This window comes from Prionailurus viverrinus, chromosome D2 (assembly GCF_022837055.1).
Source record: "Prionailurus viverrinus isolate Anna chromosome D2, UM_Priviv_1.0, whole genome shotgun sequence".
Lineage (NCBI taxonomy): Eukaryota > Metazoa > Chordata > Mammalia > Carnivora > Felidae > Prionailurus > Prionailurus viverrinus.
In genome coordinates, this window is record NC_062571.1 from 54871242 (window position 1) to 54894602 (window position 23361).

General features: G+C 37.8%; 1 protein-coding gene across 1 annotated transcript in view; it reads right to left on the bottom strand.

Moving 5' to 3' along the window:
- The window catches only part of NOC3L (NOC3 like DNA replication regulator), a 29849-nt gene that overhangs the window by 3771 nt on the left and 2717 nt on the right, over positions 1-23361 (bottom strand). The window contains exons 3-18 of the mRNA XM_047824508.1: positions 21815-21947; positions 20879-21036; positions 20222-20275; positions 17863-17993; positions 15894-16055; positions 15619-15712; positions 11944-12119; positions 11424-11552; positions 7331-7462; positions 5780-5860; positions 5363-5463; positions 2274-2346; positions 2125-2188; positions 1917-1988; positions 1168-1349; positions 532-660 (exon numbers count right to left, since the gene is read on the bottom strand). Coding sequence (XP_047680464.1) covers positions 532-660; positions 1168-1349; positions 1917-1988; positions 2125-2188; positions 2274-2346; positions 5363-5463; positions 5780-5860; positions 7331-7462; positions 11424-11552; positions 11944-12119; positions 15619-15712; positions 15894-16055; positions 17863-17993; positions 20222-20275; positions 20879-21036; positions 21815-21947 — 1871 coding nt within the window. The remainder of the gene's footprint in view (positions 1-531; positions 661-1167; positions 1350-1916; positions 1989-2124; positions 2189-2273; positions 2347-5362; positions 5464-5779; positions 5861-7330; positions 7463-11423; positions 11553-11943; positions 12120-15618; positions 15713-15893; positions 16056-17862; positions 17994-20221; positions 20276-20878; positions 21037-21814; positions 21948-23361) is intronic.

Here is a 23361-nt window from a genome sequence, read left to right on the forward strand (position 1 = left end):
TCCTCAGGTCGGACCCAATATAGACCTTCCGTTCTGAATAGTGTTGGGGAAAGACTGCAGTAAACCTTCTAAACCACACCCCCAAACTGTCATTTTCTGCTTCCTTAGAAAATGTACCTCAACATCTTAAAGAATAGTAAGAGCAAAGTGAAATGTAGACTATTAAAACAGGAATCCTAGGGGCGCCTGGGTGGCTCAGTCAGTTAAGTGGCCGACTTCAGCTAGGTCATGATCTCGTGTTCCGTGAGTTCGAGCCCCTCATCAGGCTCTATGCTGACAACTCAGAGCCTGGAGCCTGCTTCAGATTCTGTGTCTCCCTCTCTCTCTCTGCTCATCCCCTGCTTGCGCACTCTCTCGCGTGCGTGCTCTCTCTCTCTCAAAAATAAACATTTAAAAAAATTTTTAAAAATTGAAAAACAGAAATTCTACAAAAGGCCATGCCAGAACAAAATATACAGAGGACTCTGGCAATAGTAACTACTTGGGGAAACACTGAAAAACACTGATCACATGAAAAAAGGCCATTCTTACCCGGAGTGCATGCAATTCCCAAAGAGCCGTGTTCTGGGCGTTACAGTACTCAGGTTCATCCAGTTCAGGAAGGAAAACCCCACTTCCCTGAGATTCATTGTCAAGCAACAAATCTGTTTTTGGGAAAGTCTGCAAAAATGTCACATAAAAAGAACTAATGAAATTAGTCTTAGTAAAGAATGTTATTGGGGTTCTGTACTTTTCTCTGTATTGAAATTTATTTTGATTTTATGCTTATAGAAGAGCTATAAGAACATGTACTTTACAGCTACATTTGTACGGACACAAAAATGTGTCCATCAACAGTGTTTAAAGAAAACACGCAGAACAATAATGTACACTATAAAAAAGCTGTGTTGTCTGTGTGCATGTGGCGTGTTTATATACGAATGAAAGTGTCTGCTGGAAGGACCCACCAAATGATAAAAATAAGTTATCTCTGAAGAGTGTCAAGAGGGGTGAGAATGCTTTCCTTTTGTAATTTTATGTACTTCTTTTCTCGCTGGATTTTGCCATTTTGCTGTTATTACAGTAGTACAGTAGTAATGTAAATGGGGAGAAAGATGCAAACAAGACAGCACTGTTGTTGCACACAGCAAAGCTTAGCTCTACTCATTTGTCTGCATGGCTACTTACATGCATTAATATTCTGTTAGTTGCTAAAATGCCAATGCTTGAATTTGGAAGAACATGAAGAGCGAGGGTACAAAGACGCTTGATGAAGGCAAGGGCTCTCTGCTGAGAAACTTGCTTTCTGCGCTTAGTTAGCATGACGTCAAGGCACTGGAGTACAATCTCGACGCCTTCGTTGGTAGCACCTACGACAGCAGATACACCCGTCAGGCCTGTTCCCGTTGCTTTTTCATTGCAAAACTTCACTGCACTCCAGAAAAACCCAAGATGAACTGTCATCACCTGTCCCAAATCATTTCCCTAACGAAGTAGGGCCAGACTGCTCAGGAAATGCGGTGGTTGTACCACATCTCCAGTCAATTCCAGATGCTCTCTCCAACTTCTACATAAGGTTAAACACAGATGTGTGACACCAGCAGGCCACCATTTTATATGCCAATTTTGATTTTTCATTTCTCATGGACTATAATACCAGCCACAATATATTCTTAAAAGGTAAATATTTATTAAAAACACAATACATAGGGACATCTGGGTGGCTCAGTCAGTTAAGTGTCTGGCTCTTGATTTTGGCTCAGGTCATGGTATCACAGTTCATGAGTTCCAGCCCCACGTCGGGCTCTGTGCTGACCATGCAGAGCCTGCTTGGGATTCTCTCTCTGCCCCTCCTCTGCTCTTTCAAAATAAATAAATAAATAAACTTAAAAAAAAAAGATTAAGAAAAAAACCACACAATATATAAATGTACATACCTGCATGTAACTTGAACAGTGTTTTATACAGATGTGTATAGAATTTCATTGGATCAATATTCAGAACGTCACCTTTGAAATTATAACAAGCAACAATTAGGTATTTTATAGCCTCCAAAGGATTAATATTCAGAATGTCACCTTTGAAATTATAACAAACAACAACTAAGTATGTTACAGCCTCCCAAAGTAAAGAAAATTATCTTACCTTGACCAGAAAGAATATGAAAAGCAGTCTGGACACAGTGAAGGCTTTCTTGATAGCTCAGGTCCTTGGAAAAAAGGGAGAAAGGGGACATTAAGAATAATAATTACCATTTATATCTTAAAAAGTAATTCATTAACAGAGTTACTTACACCAGATTCAATGAGAGTATGCAGTACTACTAATAAATCATCAAAAAACTCGACATTTATAAGGTGAGCAAACCTAGAATCAAACAGAGTTTAGTTAATGGGTGACCTAAAAAGAGAAATAAAACAGCCAGAAATTAAATTTGACTTTAAAACCATATTTTTAATATTCCTTATTTCAACGTTTTTCACAATGGAGACGGTGGTGATTATTGATGTTTTTCATTAACTCAAATTGGTCTTTTTGACAACACCCAGCATAAAATAGATGAGGCACTAAACAAACTGAAAATATTTCAGAAATACTTCTGCCCTATGAAACAAGAACAAACAACTACCCAAGGAAAGTACTCCATGCTGTTCTAACTCATAAAAGGGCCAGGAGCATCAGGTTCTAAGAAAATGGGGAGCGGGAAAAGGGAAAGAAATCTGTTATTTATAGGAATATGGATCCTACGAAAACCTCAAAAAACAAAATGAGAGAATACTGGTTCTAGTATCTAGTTCAGGCTCTGCAATTAATTACCTATTCAATCCTAGGTAAGTCACTTACAGTCCTGGAACTCTATTTCTAGAAATAACTGAAATCACTCAATAGAATAATAGAGGAAGAATCATCTGATCTACTAAATGTGAGAGCACTCTGTACACTATAAAATACTAGGCACTAAAGTACTTAAAAGTCAAGATATCTCTTCAGTATTAGTGCAAGAGCCTTTGACATTATATAAATCTTAGAAGTGATACATTCCCTCTGTGCTAGTACAATCTTTTTGGGAAGCAACTGGGCAATATTTATCAAAATTTAAAATGAGCAGACCCTTTGACCTGGCAATATATGCACATGAGGGCATGAAGGTATTTCCAATGCAGCATAGGGGACTGGTCAAATAAACGTATTATTGATTCATAAGATGAAGTATTATAAATGTAAAGAAAAAAAAAAAAGCTGGATATAGTCATGCCAACATGGACAGATACCCAGAGTAACCATTTTATCAAAAAAGAAAAGTTATGAAACATTACATATAGTATGATTCCATCTGTGTGACAGAAAACAGACCAACACACACATACATACACACACACACACATGTATAGGGATATATATATATAGGAATATATATATAGGGAAAATATATACAGGGATATAGGGAACTTGTAATTTTTTTTTTAAGTTCATTAACTTGAGAGAGAGAAAGCATGAGAGAGGGAGGGGCAAAGGGAGGGGCAGAGAGAGGAGAGAAAGCCAAGAATCCCAAGCGCGCTCCGCACTGCCAGCATAAAGCCTGATGCAGGGCTCAAACTCACAAACCATGAGATATGCCAAAGTCGGACCTTCAACCGAATGAGCCACCCAGGTGACCCTGTATTTTTAATTTTATATTCTTCTGCACCATTTGAATTTTTTAAAAAATTTTTAAGTGTTTATTTATTTTTGAGGAGAGAGAGACCCAGAGTGTGAGCGGGGAAGGGGCAGAGAGAGGAAGACGCAGATTCCAAAGCAGGCTACAGGCTCCGAGCTGTCAGCACAGACCCCGATGCAAGGCTTGAACTCACAAACCATGAGATCATGACCTGAACCAAAGTCAGATGCTTAACTGACTGAGCCACCCAGGTGACCCTGCATCACTTGAATTTTTAACGTAAGTATAACTAAAAACTTTTTTAAATAAAGCAATTGGTCACTGAAAAACAAACAGCAGGCCCTCTCTTTGAATCCTTTAATAACAAGGCCCAATTTTATAATCCCACTGTCAAATAGCTCCAGTCATTAGAAAGTAATGTCTTTATGGGGGTGCCTGGGTGGCTCAGTCAGTCCGATCTTGCAGTTTGTGGTGTCAAGCCCCACATCAGGCTCTGTGCTGACAGCTTGGAACCTGGAGTCTGCTTCATATTCTAGGTCTCCCTTTCTCTGCCTCTCCCCCACTCACACTCTGTGTGTGTCTGTCTCTCTCTCAAAAATAAACAAACAGTAAAAAAAAAAAAAAAAAAAAAAAAGAAAGTAATGTCTTCTACTAAACAGAACTTGCTTCTTCTCTATTTTCCAACCATCAGTCCTATTTCTGAAGCTGTGCTGTCCAATGACAGCCACTAGCCACATGTAGCTATTAGGCACTTAAAATGGGGCTAGTACAGGGCACCTGGGTGGCTCAGTCGGTTGAGCGTCCGACTTCGGCTCAGGTCACGATCTCACGGTTCGTGAGTTCGAGCCCCGCGTCAGGCTCTGGGCTGAGGCTCAGAGCCTGGAGCCTGCTTCCGATTCTGTGTCTCCCTCTCTCTCTGCCCCTCCCCCATTCATGCTCTGTCTCTCTCTGTCTCAAAAATAAATAAACATTAAAAAAAAAAATTTTAAATGGGGCTAGTCCAAGTTGAGATATGCTGTAAGTGTAAAATACACATCAGTTTTTGAAGATTTTATGGAAGAAAAAAGAATATTAAATAACTCCTTAATAATACTGAATGTATGTCAAAATATTTTAGATAACTTGATTCAATAAAATATATCAAAATTAATTTCACCAATTCCTTTTTACTTTTTTAATGTGGCTAACTGAACACTTTAAATTACATACCTAGTTCACATTATATTTCTATTGCACTGTTCTATAGGATACTACCTCAAATAACCGGAAATCCATCACAACGACCATTATTCTAGCTCATATCCCCCAACAGGTTCACTAGAATATACCAAAAGCTCTCTCTCTGCAAGAAGAGTAGACAGGACTCGAGAAATGAGGTGCAAGCAGGGTTAGAACAGACTTAAAAGTTGCCTGCACGGACCACTCAAAACTCTGACAGTGGATAACTGACCACAGTGCGAAAGGAACAAAAGAACTGTGAGATAAACTTTTGGACCCCCAGAACTTAATAAGCAGAAGGAAGGAATTACTGAAGGAGATTCAAAAAATAAAAGGTTTGAGATGAGAAAACTAAAAAATGTTAGGAACAGTTTCAAGGAAAGGCTGGTGACAAAGAATGAGAGAACGGAGAAGGTCATGGGGTCATCATTAGTGAACCTTGTTTAAGGTTCATGCTTTTTTTGGTTTAGAAAGAATCTAAAAGGTTTCAACCTACACAGCCCTTACTTGGCAAGACCTTCTAGAACTGCTGGCAGGAGAGGTGACCTCTGGGCCTTCTTCAATATTCTGAAGTAGGTTACAAACACAATATTCAAAGTTTCTGTGTGCTGGCAGAAGAAACAAAATGACTTTAGTATAACGTTGTATATTTTCTCCTGAGTTACAAGAAAGATGACTTTCAAAGTTAAACCTTTTTTGTCCCTTCCTAACCCTCTCCACAATCCAATCTTAGGAGCTTCAAAACAGAATGAAGGTACACACCCTGAGATCTCCTAAGACCAGCAATGATCATGCCAGTTTCTTGCATACGGAAGCCTCATCAAATAAACCAAGATTATACTACCACAAATTGAAACAATAATCTCCAGTTAAAACCCTTTAACAAAACATTTTACAAGCATGTGAGAATGTGGAACTGCCTACCAGTTTAAGTTTTTTCTCAGTGCTCTCTGAAGCTTCTGCTTCTAGAAGCTCTCTCTCCAATTTCTCTTCTGCTTTCTTCCACTGGAAAGAAACAGGGAAAGAATAAGTAAGAGTATATAGCACTGAGTGAAAAAGCAAGCTTCAGAGAGGCATATATATGTAAATATTCTGAAAGACATACCCTAGAACACAGATATAAGCACAATTACACAGACCTGGAGAAGAAGCATACACAAACCAAGCTCAGGACAGTGGCTGCCTCCTGAGAGGAAGGCAGAACAAGACTGGGGAGAGGAGCAAAGGGGATGCTAACTCTATCACTAATGGTTTCTTTTCAAGAACAAAAGTGAAGTAAGTCTACTACATTTGCTCATTGTGAATGGTAGACACATGGGATATGCCACTCTCTGTAGTTTTCCACGATTTACATTTTCTCAAAAGAGGAAAAAAAGGGAAGAACACACTGAGCCCAGAATAATTCTTACTGTTAAATCATCTGTAACATGGAAACAAGTCATTAGCAATACCCCTAGACACATTGACATACAATGCATAAAACCAGATACTATATAGAAATTCAACAAAATATCAGTTTTTTCCACTTCCTTATGCTCTAAGAGCAGCAAACAATGGTTGCTAAGCTGTGTGAGACGCAGGGGGACCGACTGAGAAGAGTTTCCTTCCTGCATGCAGAGTTAACGGCCATGTTCTTAGTGGATCTTTTGTTTCCCCACCACAGCTACACACATGCTATTCCTAACACGGATTCCGAGTTATATTAGAATAGTATGGTACAAACAATTAAAATACTTACCTTCATTTGTTTACAATTATTAAGTCTATTTTTGTACTTCTGTCCTTTTTCACAATTTATTAGACACATCCAAAGACGGATATCCCTGAAAATGTTTTGTTTTTATAAGCAATTTGATAACCCTAATAAACTGTTTAGAAATGTTCTGAGAAACAATAATGATAACAATGGTGGTGGTGGTGGTAATTAAAGTTTATAAAGTATGCCCAGCGTTACACACTTGCTAAGTGCTTTACATACATTATCTTATTAAAGTGCAGAGTGACCCACGAGGTAGGTGCTATTACTAGCTCCATTTGTCAAAATAATAATGATAAAAAAAGAAGTTACCAAGGTCTCATACTAAATAAACAAGGGGCTGGAATTTCAACCTAGGTTTCAAATACAAGCCAATAAAGAAACGTGGTTCAATTAACAAAAATCCACTCTGTTGCCAACTTTACATGAATGTCACCTTTCTGCCAAGGAAGGGATCTGTGTATCACAATGAATCTAAGACCATCTAAAGAGCAAAAAAATAAAAGCCAGCACGGCAAGGAAATTTCTTCAGCTACTGCTCTTTTTGCCAGTGAACTGTTACTTTAGTTAATTCAATAAGACATTTCTTTACAAGAAGTAGAAAAAATAAAATTCTCTAAACATTAGGTTTTAACACATCTATATTTAACTATGATCTCTTCCTGTGCCTACATTATGATTTTAATCTCAAATCAAACAAAAAAGGAAATCAAGCAAACCTTTCTCTGCATTCTTGAAAGAGTTTTTCTCTTTTCCTTGAAAGTCATGAACTTTTTTGGTTTATTAATGTCCTCTGTATCTTTTTTCACTTCTACTTCCTTGATTCTTAAGCACAAGAATGTTTTTAACATCTAATATGAAGAAAACACAATATACAGCTTAATATTCATATCGCCCTCAAAACCTTTATACAGAAAAGCATTTAACAAAGTTAATTCCTTCCTTTGTACAAACAAACAAACAAACAAACTCTGATACATCTTTTATCACATTTCATACAAAATACTATCATGTTATTGCTAAACATATTTGGCAATTTGTGTCTTTAAAAGGACGCAGTATTTGGCTAAATACACATAACATTATTAGTATTCAGTGTAAGAAGTATAAGGAAGAGAGAACATATCACCTAGGATCAGTCGATAGGAGTACAACCAGTAGATAGGCCAGAAAAAGGTATGGGCCAGTATGGGAGGAAAGGATATAAATTACATATTTCTAAACCAACTTTAATTTGCCAAACCAGCCTCCATTTTGTAGTAAACAGTTCTAATCTTCAGCTTCCTGCCCCCCATTAAAAACAAAACAAAAAACATGTAGACCAATGTTATTAATTTTAAGACTAGTTATTTTCCTTTAAGCCAATGGGTCTCCAAATTCAGCAAACATAAGAATCATCTGGAAGACTTAAAACACAAACAGCTGGGCTCCATTCCGAGTTTCTGATTCACTAAGTCTGGAGTGGGGCCCTAGAATTTGTATTTCTAATTCCCAGCTGATGCTCATCTAGGGACCGCAAACTACTACCTTAAGCCATTCAAAAAATCCAGAAATTTGGTAATTGGTGTTTTGTGTACTACAGCAACCATCCAAACACAAAGACAAAAGGGGTTCAAAATCCTAATTTTCTCTGGAAGAAAACACTCTCCTGACTTCCTGCAGTGACAGCAGCATTCCTGGAAAAACACTTGAGAACTATAGGTTTTATTCCAATGTTCCAATAGGTACATTTGTAAGAAAGCAAAGTATTTCAGTTTACAGCATAGAATGGAAACAAGAAAGAAAAGCAGTGAACATGAAGTCATCCCAGGTATCAGAAAGATCAGTTGAAGTATTCTGTAGGTATTCTACCTGCTCACAAATAAAAAATAAAGTAACTCCACATTAAAGATGGTCAACTTCTGTTAAAAACTTTTTTTTAATGTTTTTATTTTTGAGATAGACAGAGTGCAAGTGGGGGAGGGGCAGAGAGAGAGAGGGAGACACGGAATATGAAGCAGGCTCCAGGCTCTGAGCTGTCAGCACAGAGCCCGACGCAGGGCTCAAACTCACAAACCGTGAGATCATGACCTGAGCCAAAGTTGGACGCTTAACCAACTGAGCCACCCAGGCACCCCTAAAGATGATCAACTTTAAAAGATGGGCACCAAGAATACACAACGAAGAAAGGACAGTCTATTCAATAAACAGTGTTGAGAAAACTGGACATCCACATGCAAAAGAATGAAAACTGGAGCCCTGTCTTACACCACTCACAAAAATTAACTTGAAATGGAGTAAAGACTTAAAAATAAGGCCTAAAACCATAAGACTCCCAGAAAAAAACATAAGGGAAAAGCTCCTTGGCATTGGTCCCAGCAATGAGTTTTTTGGATAAGAGACCAAAAAGCACAGGCAAGAAAAGCAAAAATAAACAAGTGGGACTACATTAAACGAAACATTTCCTGCAGTCAAAAGAAACCATCAACAAAATGAAAAGGCAACCTACTGAATGGGGGAAAATATCTGTAAGCCACATATCTAACAAGGAGTTAATATCCAAAATATACAAGAAACTCCTACAACTCAACAGCAAAAAACAAATACCCGAGTTAAACAATAGGCAAAAGACCAGTTTCCAAAGAAGACATACAACAAATGCCCAGCAGACATATGAAAAGGTGGTCAACAGCACTAATCATCGCAATCCAAAACCACAATGAAATATCACCTCACACCAGTTACAATGGCTATTATCAAAAAGATAATAGGGGCACCTGGCTGGCTCATTCAGAGGAACATGCACCTCTGGATCTCGGGGTCGAGTTTGAGCCCCACATTAGGCGTAGAGATTACTTAAATAAACTTAAAAAAAAAAAAGATAAGAGAAAACAAGTATTAGGACATGAAGAAAAGGAAACCCTGGTATACTACTGACAGGAATGCAAATTGGTACAGCCATGGAAAACAGCATGGAAACTCCTCAAAAAATTAAAACAGAATTATCCTATGATCCAGCAATCCCACTTCTGGGGACATATCCAAAGGAAATGAAATCAGTATCTCAAAGAGATATCTGCACCCCCACGTTCACTGCAGCATTACTCACAACATGCAGCGAAGATATGGAAACAGCCTATATGTCCACTAACAGATCAATGAATACAGAAACTGTGCCATATACATACAATAAAACGTTACTCATCCACTAAAAAGGACCCTGACAGTTGTCACCACAGGGATGAACCCAGAGGACATCACACTAAGGGAATTAAGCCAGACATGGTAAAACAAATACTGTATGCTCTTACTTATATGTGGAATCTAAAAAAAGTCAAATGTGTACTAAAAACAGCTGTTGCCAGGAAATGGGGGAAGTGAGGAAATGTCAAAGGATACAAACTTTCAGTTATGAGTAAGCTCTGAGGATCTAATTTACAGCACAGTAATTATAGTTAATAATATTGTATAATTTGAAATTTACTAAGAGTAAATCTTTAGTATTCTCCTCACAAAAAAAGATTAAGAGACTACAGATGTGTTAATTAACTCGACTGTGGTAATCATTTCACAACATACAGTATACTAAATCATCATGTCGTGTAATCTTAAAAAAAAGAAAATCACATCATACAACCTAAATATATACAAAAAAATACAAAAAACAAAAACAAACACCCAACAAATTAAAGGATGTGGTTTATATTACAGCATCACTAAAATGGAAGTGTTTCCCTATGGGCAAGTTTCATGTTCAAGTCTTAGTATCTGATCACTCTACAGTTCTGAGTATTTAAGCCCAATATTTATTTTAGCTGTCCAACTAAAATTATCAGCTCTGAGAAATGAAAGGGATTAGACAGCAAAGAAAGACTTAAAATTAGGGAATAAAACAGTTCTAGAAAACATCAGTTTAACAATCAAAACTATAGGACTAAAAATGAAGTTAATAAAAATATCTAAGACCCAAATGAAGACAACTATAAAATTTCAGTTAAGGACATAAAAGAAGCCTTAAATAAATGGCAAGATACATATTCGTAAATAGAAAAAAAACTGATTCTTTAACTATTTTAATTCTCCCAAACTAATCTACACTTTGAATCAGTTCCAATCAGATTCTGTGTAGACTATTTCAGGAAAAGGAAGCAAAAAAAAAACAAACAAACAAACAAAAAAAAACAACCTTCATTCTAAATTCCATTTAAAATAATACATGAAAGTAATTTAAAATATTCTGGAGGAAAAAAAGGTCCGTGCCTTTTATCAGTAATGCCCATTTTGATCAGTACCATCCTACAGATGAACTGTATACTATATACGATAAATATAAAGCTCCGGTTACTAAAAGCAGTATGTTACATGTAGGGGATTTACTGAATCAACAGAACAGAAAGTTGAGAAATAAAATTTTGTGTAGAGATTTAATGTAAAATAAACGCAGCATTTATATCAGTAGCAAAAGGGAAGTGGTATTGGAATAACTGGCTATCCATTTCAAGAAGTATATATGTATCAGATCTGCAATCATACCATCCACACACATAAAGATGTCAGATGGATTAAATGTTTAAATATAAAAATTAACACTCTTCTGGACGGACAGAATCTATAATCTTGGGATCGAGAACGTTCTTCCATGGATGGCAAAAATACATATAAACAAGTAGATATGTTTATATCTATATAGAAAAACATCTAGAAGAATACATACCAAATTGTTAAGAGTAGTTACACCTGGTAACTGGTGAGTTTTCTACTTTATACACTTCTACAAATTCTTCATTAACTGTTGTAATTTAAAAACAAAATGCGAAGAAAAGAAAGGCTTACCTCTGGTCTAACTTCATAATTTCTGCCCTTCACAAAACCAGAAATCACTTTAATTACACCAAGGGAAGCTTGGCCTAATTTATCTTGTTTAAACAGTTTCTTTACTGCCTCACAACACATTTCAGATATCTGAAAAATAAAATGTTACACTCAGCCAGCGTTTCTCAACTTTGGAACCACTGACACTTTAGGCCGGACGATTCTTCACTGTGGGGGGCTGTCCTGTGCATTGTGGGGTGTTTAGAAGTGCCCCAGCCCTGACCCGCTAGATGCCAGCAGTAGCCACGGCAGGCAGTTGTGACAAACTGTGAGCAGACGCGGCCTAATGATCCCCAGAGGGCAGACCAGCCTCCTGCTCAGAACCACCACACTATATTTCTGTTCAAAGAATTTTCTTAGACACAGTGTTTAACAAAGTGACCCTATGTTAGCAATAAATCGTAACTCCAAAAGAATTCTGAAAGAGAAAAAATAATAATCATCACAAAGCCGACAACAACAATCACTTAAAGCAACCCACCGATTTTGACACGTCATTCATGAGAGGGACAATCAGTACAATGATGTTGTTGTGAAAGTTGAAATGAGACAGCGCCACCAACAGCTCGCACAGGCTCTTCACAGCCACTTCTGCCAGTCCTTTGTATGCCTTTAAGGAAACTACATTACTTTTCTTCAGTTTCCTTTGCTTCCAATCTGATCAAAAGATAAATGTAGTTACTTCACTCATTGATTTAAACTTCAACTAATTATCTTTCTTTTACAGTAATATGCAATAACACAACAACTCAATACACTGGACAAATTCTTAAATGAATTGTGTCTGAGACACGAGTATAAATGTTACCATTAAAATTTATCTGCCATCATCCATGGTCTGACTCTAACATAATGTTAAGAACCTTGGCTTTCCATACATATTAAAAGATGTATTATTAGGGAAAAAAGACCTCAGGGATAAAGGGGGTAGGGGAAGACAGGGAACTGAATGCCTTAAAACAATCCTTGGGATGGGCTCTACCGGACTTCCCCCAAAACACTAGACTACAAGTCAAGAAGCCTGGGTTCAAATCCTAGTCATCTATTAACTGGCTGGTGAATATGAGCAAGTTCCAGATTCTGAGCCCCAATCACTTCCATGTTCCAAAAATTCTGAGAATCCAACACATCATTTCTCCTGACTTCTTGCTGATGCTGTGATATCTTTACCCAAGAGGGCCAGAAGAGATTTAAATTTTCCTTCAAAATAGCCAATGATTCACAGTACCTCTTTTCTAGAAGTTTCTACATACATACTCAGCCTGCTACTGTAACATAGCATCTTGAAAATAAAAATATGCTATTTTTTCTAGAGTAGGTTCAACACTTCCCTCTACATCATATACAACCAGAGATAAGAAAGACAGTGTGGATGATAGTGCCTTTGTTTTAAACTTGCTTCTCACATATACGAGTTTTCCTTAAACAGGCCATATTCCTAAGAACCATATCTTCTATCTACTTAAAGCTGATGAGACTTCATAATGAATGGAGGAATAAACAAAATGTGGTAAAGATATATATACAACGCAATATTATTCAGTCTTAAAAAGAGAGGAAATTTTGACACATGCTACAAACATCTTGAAGACATTATGCTAAGTGAAATAAGCCCATCACAAAACGACAAATACTGTATAATTTCATTTATGAGGTTCCTAGAGAAGTCAAATCCACATTAAATTCAAATTAGGAAGTAGAATGGTGGCTGCCACAGGCTGGAGGCAAGCGGACATGGGTAGTTAATATTTAATAGTCACAAAATTTCAGTTGGGGAAGATGGAAAAGTTCTGGAGATGGATAGTGGTGATGGTTGTACAACACTGTGGATTTACTTAATGCCACCACACAATACATTTTAAAAAGTTACAATGATAAATTTTATACCTATTTTACCACGGTTTTTTTTAACATAAAAAGATGACTTCATAGGGGCGCCTGGGTGGCTCAGTCAGTTGAGTGTCCGACTTCAGCTCAGTTCAGGATCTCGCAGTTCATGGGTTCAAGCCCTGCATCGGGCCCTGTGTTAACTGCTCAGAGCCTGGAGCCCCGAGCCTGCTTTGGATTCTGTGTCTCCCTCTCTCTCTGTCCCTCCCCCACTTGTGCTCGCTCTCTCAAAAATAAATAAATTTTTTAAAAAAGAGGACTTCATAATGGTTCAAGCTGCTCAGAAAAGGCCCAGACCTGCATAGTGCAATACAGAGGCCACTAGCCACATTTGACAATTGAGTACGTGAAATGTGGCCAGTCCAAATTCAGATGTGCTGTGTGAGATATGCACCAGATTTTGAACTTAGTTCCAAAAAAAGAATTAAGATACCTTACTGATTTTTTAAATTTATTACATGTTGGGACGCCTGAGTGGCTTAGTCACTTAAGCAACCAACTCTTGGTTTTGGCTCAGGTCATGATCTCACAGTTCATGAGTTCGAGACCCTCTGTGCTGACAGCACCTATCAGCACCTTGGGATTCTCTCTCTCACCTTCTCTCTGCCCCTCTCCCACTCATGCGTACATGTGCTCTCTCTCAAATAATCTTCACAAAAAAATTTTTTGGATTACACGTTCAAATAATTTGTATATACACATAGTATAGCTTATTACTTTTTTTTTTTTTTAGTGTGGTTACATACTGCTTTTATTTTTAAGTGCGGTTACACATTTTTTTAAATGACATATGTGTCTCATTTCCACTGGACAATGCTGGTCTACATAAAGTTCCCAGGCCTTACAATATATGCTATTAAGTAGGCTCCAGCTGGGCTGCCAGAGCATAGAACCAACATCTATGGCACCCTCCCCTACTTCCACTATACTCCCTGTCCTTACTGGGCCAACAGGATTCAGTAGTCCCATTCCAGCTGTGACAGCATCGGGGTGATCTGTAGGCCCAGCACTGAGTGAAGGAGCCCAAATGACTCAAGTGAAAGCACCTGGCCTAGGCAACCGAATTCCTTCTCCATTCATGCTCCAATTTTTCCCATGCCCTTCCTTTTCTGAAGAGAAAGAGAATAAGGGTTTGAGGGAAGAGTTTATCATCCAGTATGACTGACCTCTAAGTCCATTTTCAAGGCACTAATTTCATCCACTTCCAAGTCACCCTTCTCCCCTAACTACCCTCTCCAAATAAAAGCCAGCAGAATAAATTCCAACCATTCGCAAATTCAAAAAAAACCTGTAACACTAGGGAAAGGACTGCAGCAACAATAACGCTAATAGCTGATCAAATACAGTGCCTTTACAGGCCAGGCACAGCTCAAAGCATCTTTTAGTAATAAATTACTTCTCACAACAACCCTATGAAGTACTATTATTCCCATTTTATAAACAGAAAAACAGAAGCACAGAGATTAAGTGATCTGCCCATGACATGGGTAACAAGTGGTGAGCCTGGATTTGAACCCAAGAAATCAGACTCTAGACTCTGCTCTTGACAATACACTACAGTGACTCTCACCACAGAGCACAGAATATAGAACTCACCTTCCTGAACAAAGCTTAGTATGTTACATACTTTAAAAATATGTTTTGGGAATGCAAGCTGGTGCAGCCACTCTGGAAAACAGTATGGAGGTTCCTCAAAAAACTAAAAATAGAACTACCCTATGACCCAGCAGTTGCACTACTAGGCATCTATCCAAGGGATACAGGTGTGTTGTTTCAAAGGTACACATGTACCCCCGTGTTTATAGCAGCACTATCAACAATAGCCAAAGTATGGAAAGAGCCCAAATGTCCGTCGATGGATGAATGGATAAAGAAGATGTGGCATATCTATCTATCCACACAATGGAGTATTACTCGGCAATCAAAAAGAATGAAATCTTGCCATTTGCAACTACGTGGATGGAACCGGAAGGTATTATGCTAAGTGAAATTAGTCAGACAAAAATCATATGACTTCACTCATATGAGGACTTTAAGAGACAAAACAGATGAACATAAGGGAAACAAAAATAACATAAAAACAGGGAGGGGGACAAAACAGAAGAGACTCATAAATATGGAGAACAAACTGAGGGTTACTGGAGGGGTTGTGGGAGGCAGGATGGGCTAAATGGGTAAGGGGCATTAAGGAATCTACTCCTGAAATCACTGTTGCACTATATGCTAATTGGGATATAATTTTAAAAATTAAAAAATAAAATTAACATACCTTTAATCATTTGCTCCAGATTTTCCAAATAAAATTTATATTGGCTAACCAGGCCTTCTTCAAATTCTCTTAACTTTTGGGTTTCTTTGCGAATCTGAAAAGACCAAAAAGACCAATCATTTTTTAAAATCAAGATATTAAAATCCTTAAATTAGCACAAAACGTGAATGCCTGGTATGTACCCAGTCCTATAAAAACAAAACAAACTATTTCTCCCATCTCCAGCTCCCCAAAATGTCCAGCTTATTTTGTGCAGTAATTGTATCCAGCATTACCTTGGTAGATTTCTCTGCCTCTGTGAGGGGTCGTATTTTATATGAAGGAGTAATATCTTTAAATAACTCCATCAGGGAAACTATCACCAATTTTCGAACAGTAACAGCCACATCAGGATCCTGTTCCATCAGCATGGAACGTAATTCTTTCAATTTTTTAATCTGTTAAAGAAATAACTTGTAAGGTCAGAGTAACCATAGCAAAACAATTATGAACAAAAGACAACAACCTCACATCTGGCACAAGTAGAATCCACACAATGACTCATGGCGTCTAGTCAAGCCATACGCAACTCGACACTGTTCACATTACCAAAAGATAAATCACTAAGGCTAATCATACTTTTGTTAAGTAGTTAGAAGAGACAGACTTAAAAAATAGTTTATATTTATTAATTTGCCTTTTCTTTGAAATTCTTTCATTGGGTTTTCTTAAAGCGTATGTCCCGTTTCCCTAAAAACACCTTTTGAAATAAAATGTTACACACCAAATATATTAATCACATCTACACAAATTAATCAGGAATTAAAGATAATGTGTCCACATTAACTTCAGCTTCAACAAGACCCTTTCAAAAATCGTTTGTGTGAAGTAATACAGAAGTAAAAACTTGGTTTCAATGAATGTGCTTGCTTTGCTAAACTACTATTGCCTGCTGGATACCTTGACAAGGAGCATTGTTTGGTTAGCAATGACTGCCACAGCAGGGAGTAGGATACATATGCTACTACCTATTTGCTATCCCTAACTTGTGTGAGCGTGGGGCTCCAGACCTGGAAGACCCAGGTTCCAATCCAGCACCTCTTAAAATTGTAACAAATCACTTGAATTTTTTAAGATGCATTTTTTCAGCTGTAAAATAAGATCAACAGTTCTTGTCTTTATGGTTTTATAATGATGAAATGAGAGCATGCAGGTGAGAAATATTCCAAATTTCCATCCCCATTTCTGCTCCAGGTCTTCCCCCAACTTTTTTAAAGAAAAACAAGTACTACTCCAAAATGTAACCAGATGGAAGATTTTTTGCTACAAATGGAAATAATCTACTTTATTGTTCAATAAACAAATTCACAGTAGGATGCTGGGGACTCCAATATAACAGGAATAATAGTACCACTTTACATGACTTCATGTATATTTGATTATTTCATCCTCACAACAAAGTTTTAAAATAGGTACCATCTTCTTTTTAGAGATGAAGAAAACGAGTCTTGGGTAAAAGGATTTACCCAAAGTCTAACAGTACTCAAGGTTTCTTGAGTCCATATGTTATAACTATGACCATCGTCACCACTGTTCCCATGGCCCACTGATAATTCATTGTAACTCTCTGGTCTATTTCACCTAAAATATTTTCCACTTCAAGTACTCCTGAACTAATCTCCCTGACTTTTGTGAGGCATGTTCCTTATTACAAGTTCTACCAATCAGTCAAACAAATTTGCAAGTAGGTTCCTTCTCCCTCATCCAATTAATTTTTACATGTACCACTTTAAGAGTTACAATATTAAGCCCCATATCTTCATTTAGAGAGGAGGAAAATAAGACTCAGAGAGTTTGTGGCTTTTCTAAGATTACAGAAAAAATTAGGTTCAGATGTAGGATTAGTCTAAAGTTCTGCCTACTCTTATTCTACACCTCAGTCCCCGTGGTGTTTTTTGTTTTTATGTTTATTTTTGAGAGAGACAGACAATGAGACAAATCATGAGTGAGGCAGGGACAGAAAGAGAGGGAAACACAGAATCTGAAGCAGGCTCCAGGCTCTGAGCTGTCGGCACAGACTATGAGATCATGTCCTGAGCCAAAGTCGGATGCTTAACTGACTGAGCCAAGCAGGCACCACAGCAGTCACGGTGTTTTAATGCTTTCCCTTCTTGTGTGTGCTTACAGGTAATAAAGGGATCTTAAGATATTAGATATTTACAACACATCTAACATGAAAAGCCCAAAGAAATGAACACTACTTACATTACTTTCTGGGTCTGATAATATGGCAGACGCCAAGGCTGCAATATGCATTTTCTTCTCCTGTAGTTTCTTCCTTCTCTCAATTAAATGTTCTTCTAATGTCAGTTCTCGAATGGGATCTTCAATGATCTCTGAAACAAATTAGGCTTCCCTCTTAAACATTTATTTACAAGTACCCAAGAAAGTTCATCAACAGAGTAATTTTCTTATAGTAATACACAATAATAATGATAACTTTTATTGGACACTTGCCATGGGCCAAGATTACTACATACCCTCTCAAAAATACTATGAGGCGGGGCGCCTGGGTGGCTCAGTCAGTTAAGCAACCAACTCTTGGTTTTGGCTCAGGTCATGATCTCATGGTTTGTGAGTTTGAGCTTCGTGTCTGGCTCTGCACTGCAGAGACTGCCTGGAACTCTCTCTTTCTCTCCCTCTCTCTCTGCCCCTTATCCACATACGCTCTCTCTCAAAATAAATAAATAAACTTTAAAAAAAGTTTATGAGGCAGGTACAATCATCATACCCATTCTGTACACAGAAAATGAGGCAAAGGGACAGTAATTTGCTTATACTCATAAACCTGGCAGAAATGGAATTCAAACCCGGTGGTCTGACTAGAGAGCCCATATTCTTTTTTTTTTAATTTATTATTATTTTTTTTATGTTTATTTGTTTTTGAGAGAGAGAGTACGATCAGGGGAGGGGCAGAGAGAGAGGGAGACACAGAATCTGAAGAAGGAAGGCTCCAGGCTCTGAGCTGTCAGCACAAATCCTGATGCAGGGCTCGAACCCATGAATCGTGAGATCATGACCTGAGCCAAAATCGGATGCTCAACCAACAGAGCCACCCAACCACCCCATTTTTTTTTTTTTTTTTTGAAGGAGAGATAGAGCATGAGTGAGTGGGGGAAGGGGGGGAGAGAAAGAGAAAGAGAAAGAAAGAGAGAAAGAGAGAAAGAGAGAGAGAGAGAGAGAGAGAGAGAGAGAGAGAGAGAGAGATGGAGACACAGAATATGAAGCAGGCTTCAAGCTGTCAGCACAGAGCTGTGAGATTGTGACCTGGACTGAAGTCAGACCCTAACTGACTGAGCCACCCAGGCGCCCCATGAGAGCCCATATTTTTAACTACTATGCATAATTCCTATTAATTAAAGGAAAAAGAGGGGCACCTGGGTGGCGCAGTTGGTTAAGCGTCCGACTTCAGCCAGGTCACGATCTCACGGTCCGTGAGTTCGAGCCCCGCGTCGGGCTCTGGGCTGATGGCTCGGAGCCTGGAGCCTGTTTCCGATTCTGTGTCTCCCTCTCTCACTGCCCCTCGCCCGTTCATGCTCTGTCTCTCTCTGTCCCAAAAATAAATAAACGTTGGAAAAAAAAAAAAAAAAAAGGAAAAAGAAATCTGATTTAGTTTTCAAAAAAGTACAGAAGGGCGCCTGGGTGGCTCAGTCAGTTGGGCATCCAACTCTTGATTTCAGCTCAGGTCATGATTCCAGGGTCATGGGATCAAGCCCCATGTTGCAGTGAGCATGGAGCCTGCTTAAGACTCTCTTTCTCTCTCCCTCTGTCCCTCTCCCATGCTTGTACTCTCTCTAAAGAAAATATTAATTAAAAAAAAAATAAAATTTAGAAAAGTACAGCCTTGTTTTCAACTCTATACAGTCCTCTGCACTACAGAAAATATGTCCACTTTTAGAAAAGAAATTCCTAGGGAACTAGATTGAACAAACACACAAGCATAATCTGTAACCCTAGGAAGTGTGACTGAAAACAGTTAAACAGTTGACCTGTTATCTCCTTTACACTATACGTGAGGTTTGCTAAGCAAAGGTAAAATTTAACCAGCTTGTTCTATCACAAATTCTAAACAGAGAATTTCAAACAATAAAATAGGTTCTTTCAGTTTAACTTTGATTGCAATGGTCTTAGCTGTTAGAAACCCACATTCAAAGGCCTAAAGCCGACACATATAAGGATAATTGCTCTAATAAAGAAGTGAAATGGTTTCATACCATAGAATCATTTCTAATTTAAAGCTAAAAGTTCATAATTATTTATAGGCAGGTCTTTCACTTGAAATTAAAAAGGATTCAAACAGTAATCACTTATGAGACTCTTCATGCATGCCTAGACATTACAAACATAACTGCATAAAATTTTCCACAATAAAGAGCAACAAAGAATAAAATTCCACAAGGTGAGACTTTCAACAAGTGGGAAAATGCTCAAAATGACTTTGAAATGACCAGTACTCTAAAATGCACAGTTCCAGACTTTTTCTAAAATTGAGTCATATTTACTATTAAGCAAAAAACTGTAATTCTCAATTAACAATTTAGTAATTATAAAGACACATCATTACCTTCCTCAAGTTCCATCTCTTCTTCATCCTCTTCACCTTGGTTATTGTCAGTAACTACATGGAAAATACGTGCATTAAAAATGTGACAATTTACTTCAGCGATAAAACTACAAAGGAAAGAGATTACCATAAAACTCTGGAAAGTAGTTACTTTCGTGAGGAGGGAACAACTAGTGATTTAGGGGAGCACAAAGAAAGTTTCTGGGTGCTGGCAGCATTTATTTCTTGCCTGGATGGTAGCTATATGGGCGTGTTTTTGTGATAAACCACATAACTTTGCAACTGATTTCTAGACTTTCCTATGTTTTATTTCGTAAGAAAAAAAAGATACAGGTAAAAAAAAAAAAGGGCTAAAAAAGGATGACTATTATGTGCTCTAATTTTAGAAACAATAGTATTTGGTGAAAAAAACTCTGAAAAGAAAATCACCTCAATATAGTAGCTTCAGCTATACTCATGGTACAATAGACATCATCTGAAATAATCATCTGTATTTCTGGCTAAAATCCTCAAGCTTGCTCTGTGACTAATTGCAGCTACCCCTATTTTGTAGGTATGGGTGAAAGTAAAAAGAAAATTAAATCTTGAAAAAAAAAATTGTGTTAATATTAGTAAGCAGCTATAATTCTTACTAATCTACTGGCTAATCAGATTCACCTGGCTTCTCCCTGGTCTGTGGGATTATACCACTTTTATCCTTGATAGGAAGCAAGTGAATCAGTTCCTTCTCCGGTGCAGTTTGCAGAGTTCTTGGTATTTTTTCATATTTTTCTATAATACGCTCATGCTTTCGTTTCCTGACATGAACAGGTTCACTGCAGGGAAAAAAGAAAATTCCAGCTTTAGTGTACAAATGGAACCTAGAGACCAGTAGAGAAATACAGAAAATACACTACTAGCCAAACCTCCAAGAGGTATACAGATATTAGCACCTAGACCAGGCACACAGCAGGCACTCAAATAGAAAATGAATAAATGAATTGTATAGTACTGTATTGTATAGCATAGTACTATTGTATAGTATAGTACCGTACCACAAAGACTCAAACTATGACTGGATCTAATTTTTTCCTTCAGATGCAAATGAGTGGGTTACAGCAGATTCTTTTTGAAGACTATTCCACAGAGCCAAGGGTGGTATCGTGCTATTTTACTTTCCCAAAAACCTTCAGACCATAACATGGACTTAGAAGAGTTAGAAAGATCTAAGTTTAAATTTCAGATCCACTGCTTATGATTGCAGGAAGCATCAGTTTCCTCTGTAAATGGGAATAATACCTACCTAACAGGGCAACAAGGATTAAGAACTCAGGACTGTTCTGCCAATTCCCCAAACACAGAGCTGCATTCTTCCCCAGTGCACTCTACTTCACTATCCAGACTAAAAAGAAATAAAGATATACACTAAATAAGGCCAGTTTGTTTTATTCATGAACTTCCTTAATTTAGGAAATAAACCAAGTCACAAGGTTTACTCTTTGCAAATACTGTGTTCTGAGCTGAACATCTTGTACTAAACACCTACGTAAAATCCAGAACCAAGTTTTTAACACTAAAAGGACATGAATGATTATAATCTAAATGAAGTATTACCTAGAAGAAAGATCTCTTGTTAGAAAAGATGCTCTTTGTCCTAAGTCTCTCATTAACTGTAAGTCATCTTCATCCAACATATCTAAAGGAAGGGCTTCCTCTTCTTCCTCCTCTTCCCTCTCAATCCTTTTACCTGTTCCAATACAACAAAATCAGAAACAACTATTAGAAGCACAGAACTCTGTGTTTTTGTGTCAACAAGAGGAAAAGTTTAGGCTTTTCTAGTACCTTTGCCCAGTGTCTCTAAATGGAAGCACTAATGACACAGTGGGCAGGACAGTTCTTTGTTTTACAGTCCTGAGCTAGGCAAAATCCTAGCATCTCCAATCCCTGAAATCTAAATGCCAGGAGCCTTCCCAGGTCACTGTAATAACCAAAAGTTAAAATGCCTCCACACATTCTGCAATGTCTTTCAGAGCATGGGAGAACCAGTGATTTAGCCGTTTCCCTCCTTCTGATTCCCAATGACTTTCATTTCCATTCCACTTCAGTCACCCCCTCCACAGGCCACATCCCACACCTTCTTGCTTTCTCCTGCCTTATTCTGTCATTGAAGCCCTCTCCCCCTTACCCTTCAAATTCTCTACTCTGTTAACTTCTTTATATCAGCATTTTAAGATGGGTGAAGTCATGGTCCAGTGGGCAATTTGTCAATTTTACTTCGTTACATAGATTATGTGGATCATACAGATAAAACTGTCTGTCTTAACACCTGTATAGTATTTCACCATAGGTAAACAACATCTACGTCATTTAACAATTCCCTGTGGGAGAACATTTTATTTTCAATTTTTGATCATGGGGGCATTTTTATTTCTTTGTTTGCTGTTACTAATAATGTTGCAATGAGCATGCTTGGAAATACATTCTTGGCAATTTTTTTCAAATATAATCATAGGTTGATTCCTAACAGGAAGACTACTGGTCAAAGGAAAATCCACTTATTTTCTTAAAATCTTATTCTGTGATAGTGAATATGAGTTTATAAATATATACTTTTCTCCTTTTTATTCAAATGGTATAAGCATCTCATACATGTGGTGATAGCCTATAATTACAATTAAGTGAAAACATCAATACACATTACTTTTCACCTTGTTTTTCAACATTAACTATTTTGTAGAGTATTTGATGTTGGACATAAAGACCTTCCTTCTTTCTTGAAACACTCTTCTTCTGATTTCTAAGACACTATACAGTTCTGGTTTTCTTCCTAATTCTCTGGCTCCTCCTCAAATCCCATTACATATTCCTCCACCCATTTCTTTCTTTTTTTTAATGTTTATTTATTCTTGAGAGAGAGAGATGGAGTGTGAGCAGGGGAGGGGCAAAGAGAGAGGGAGACACACAATCTGAAGCAGGCTCCAGGCTCCGAGCTGTCAGCACAGAGCCCGACAGGAGGCTCCAACTCCCGAACCATGACATCATGACCTGAGCAGATGCGTAACCAACTGAGCCATCCAGGCACCCCTCCCCTCCACCCATTTCTTAAATGCTGGGGTTCCTTAAAATTCTTTCTTGGTTTTCTTGTTCTCAGTCTCCACAGT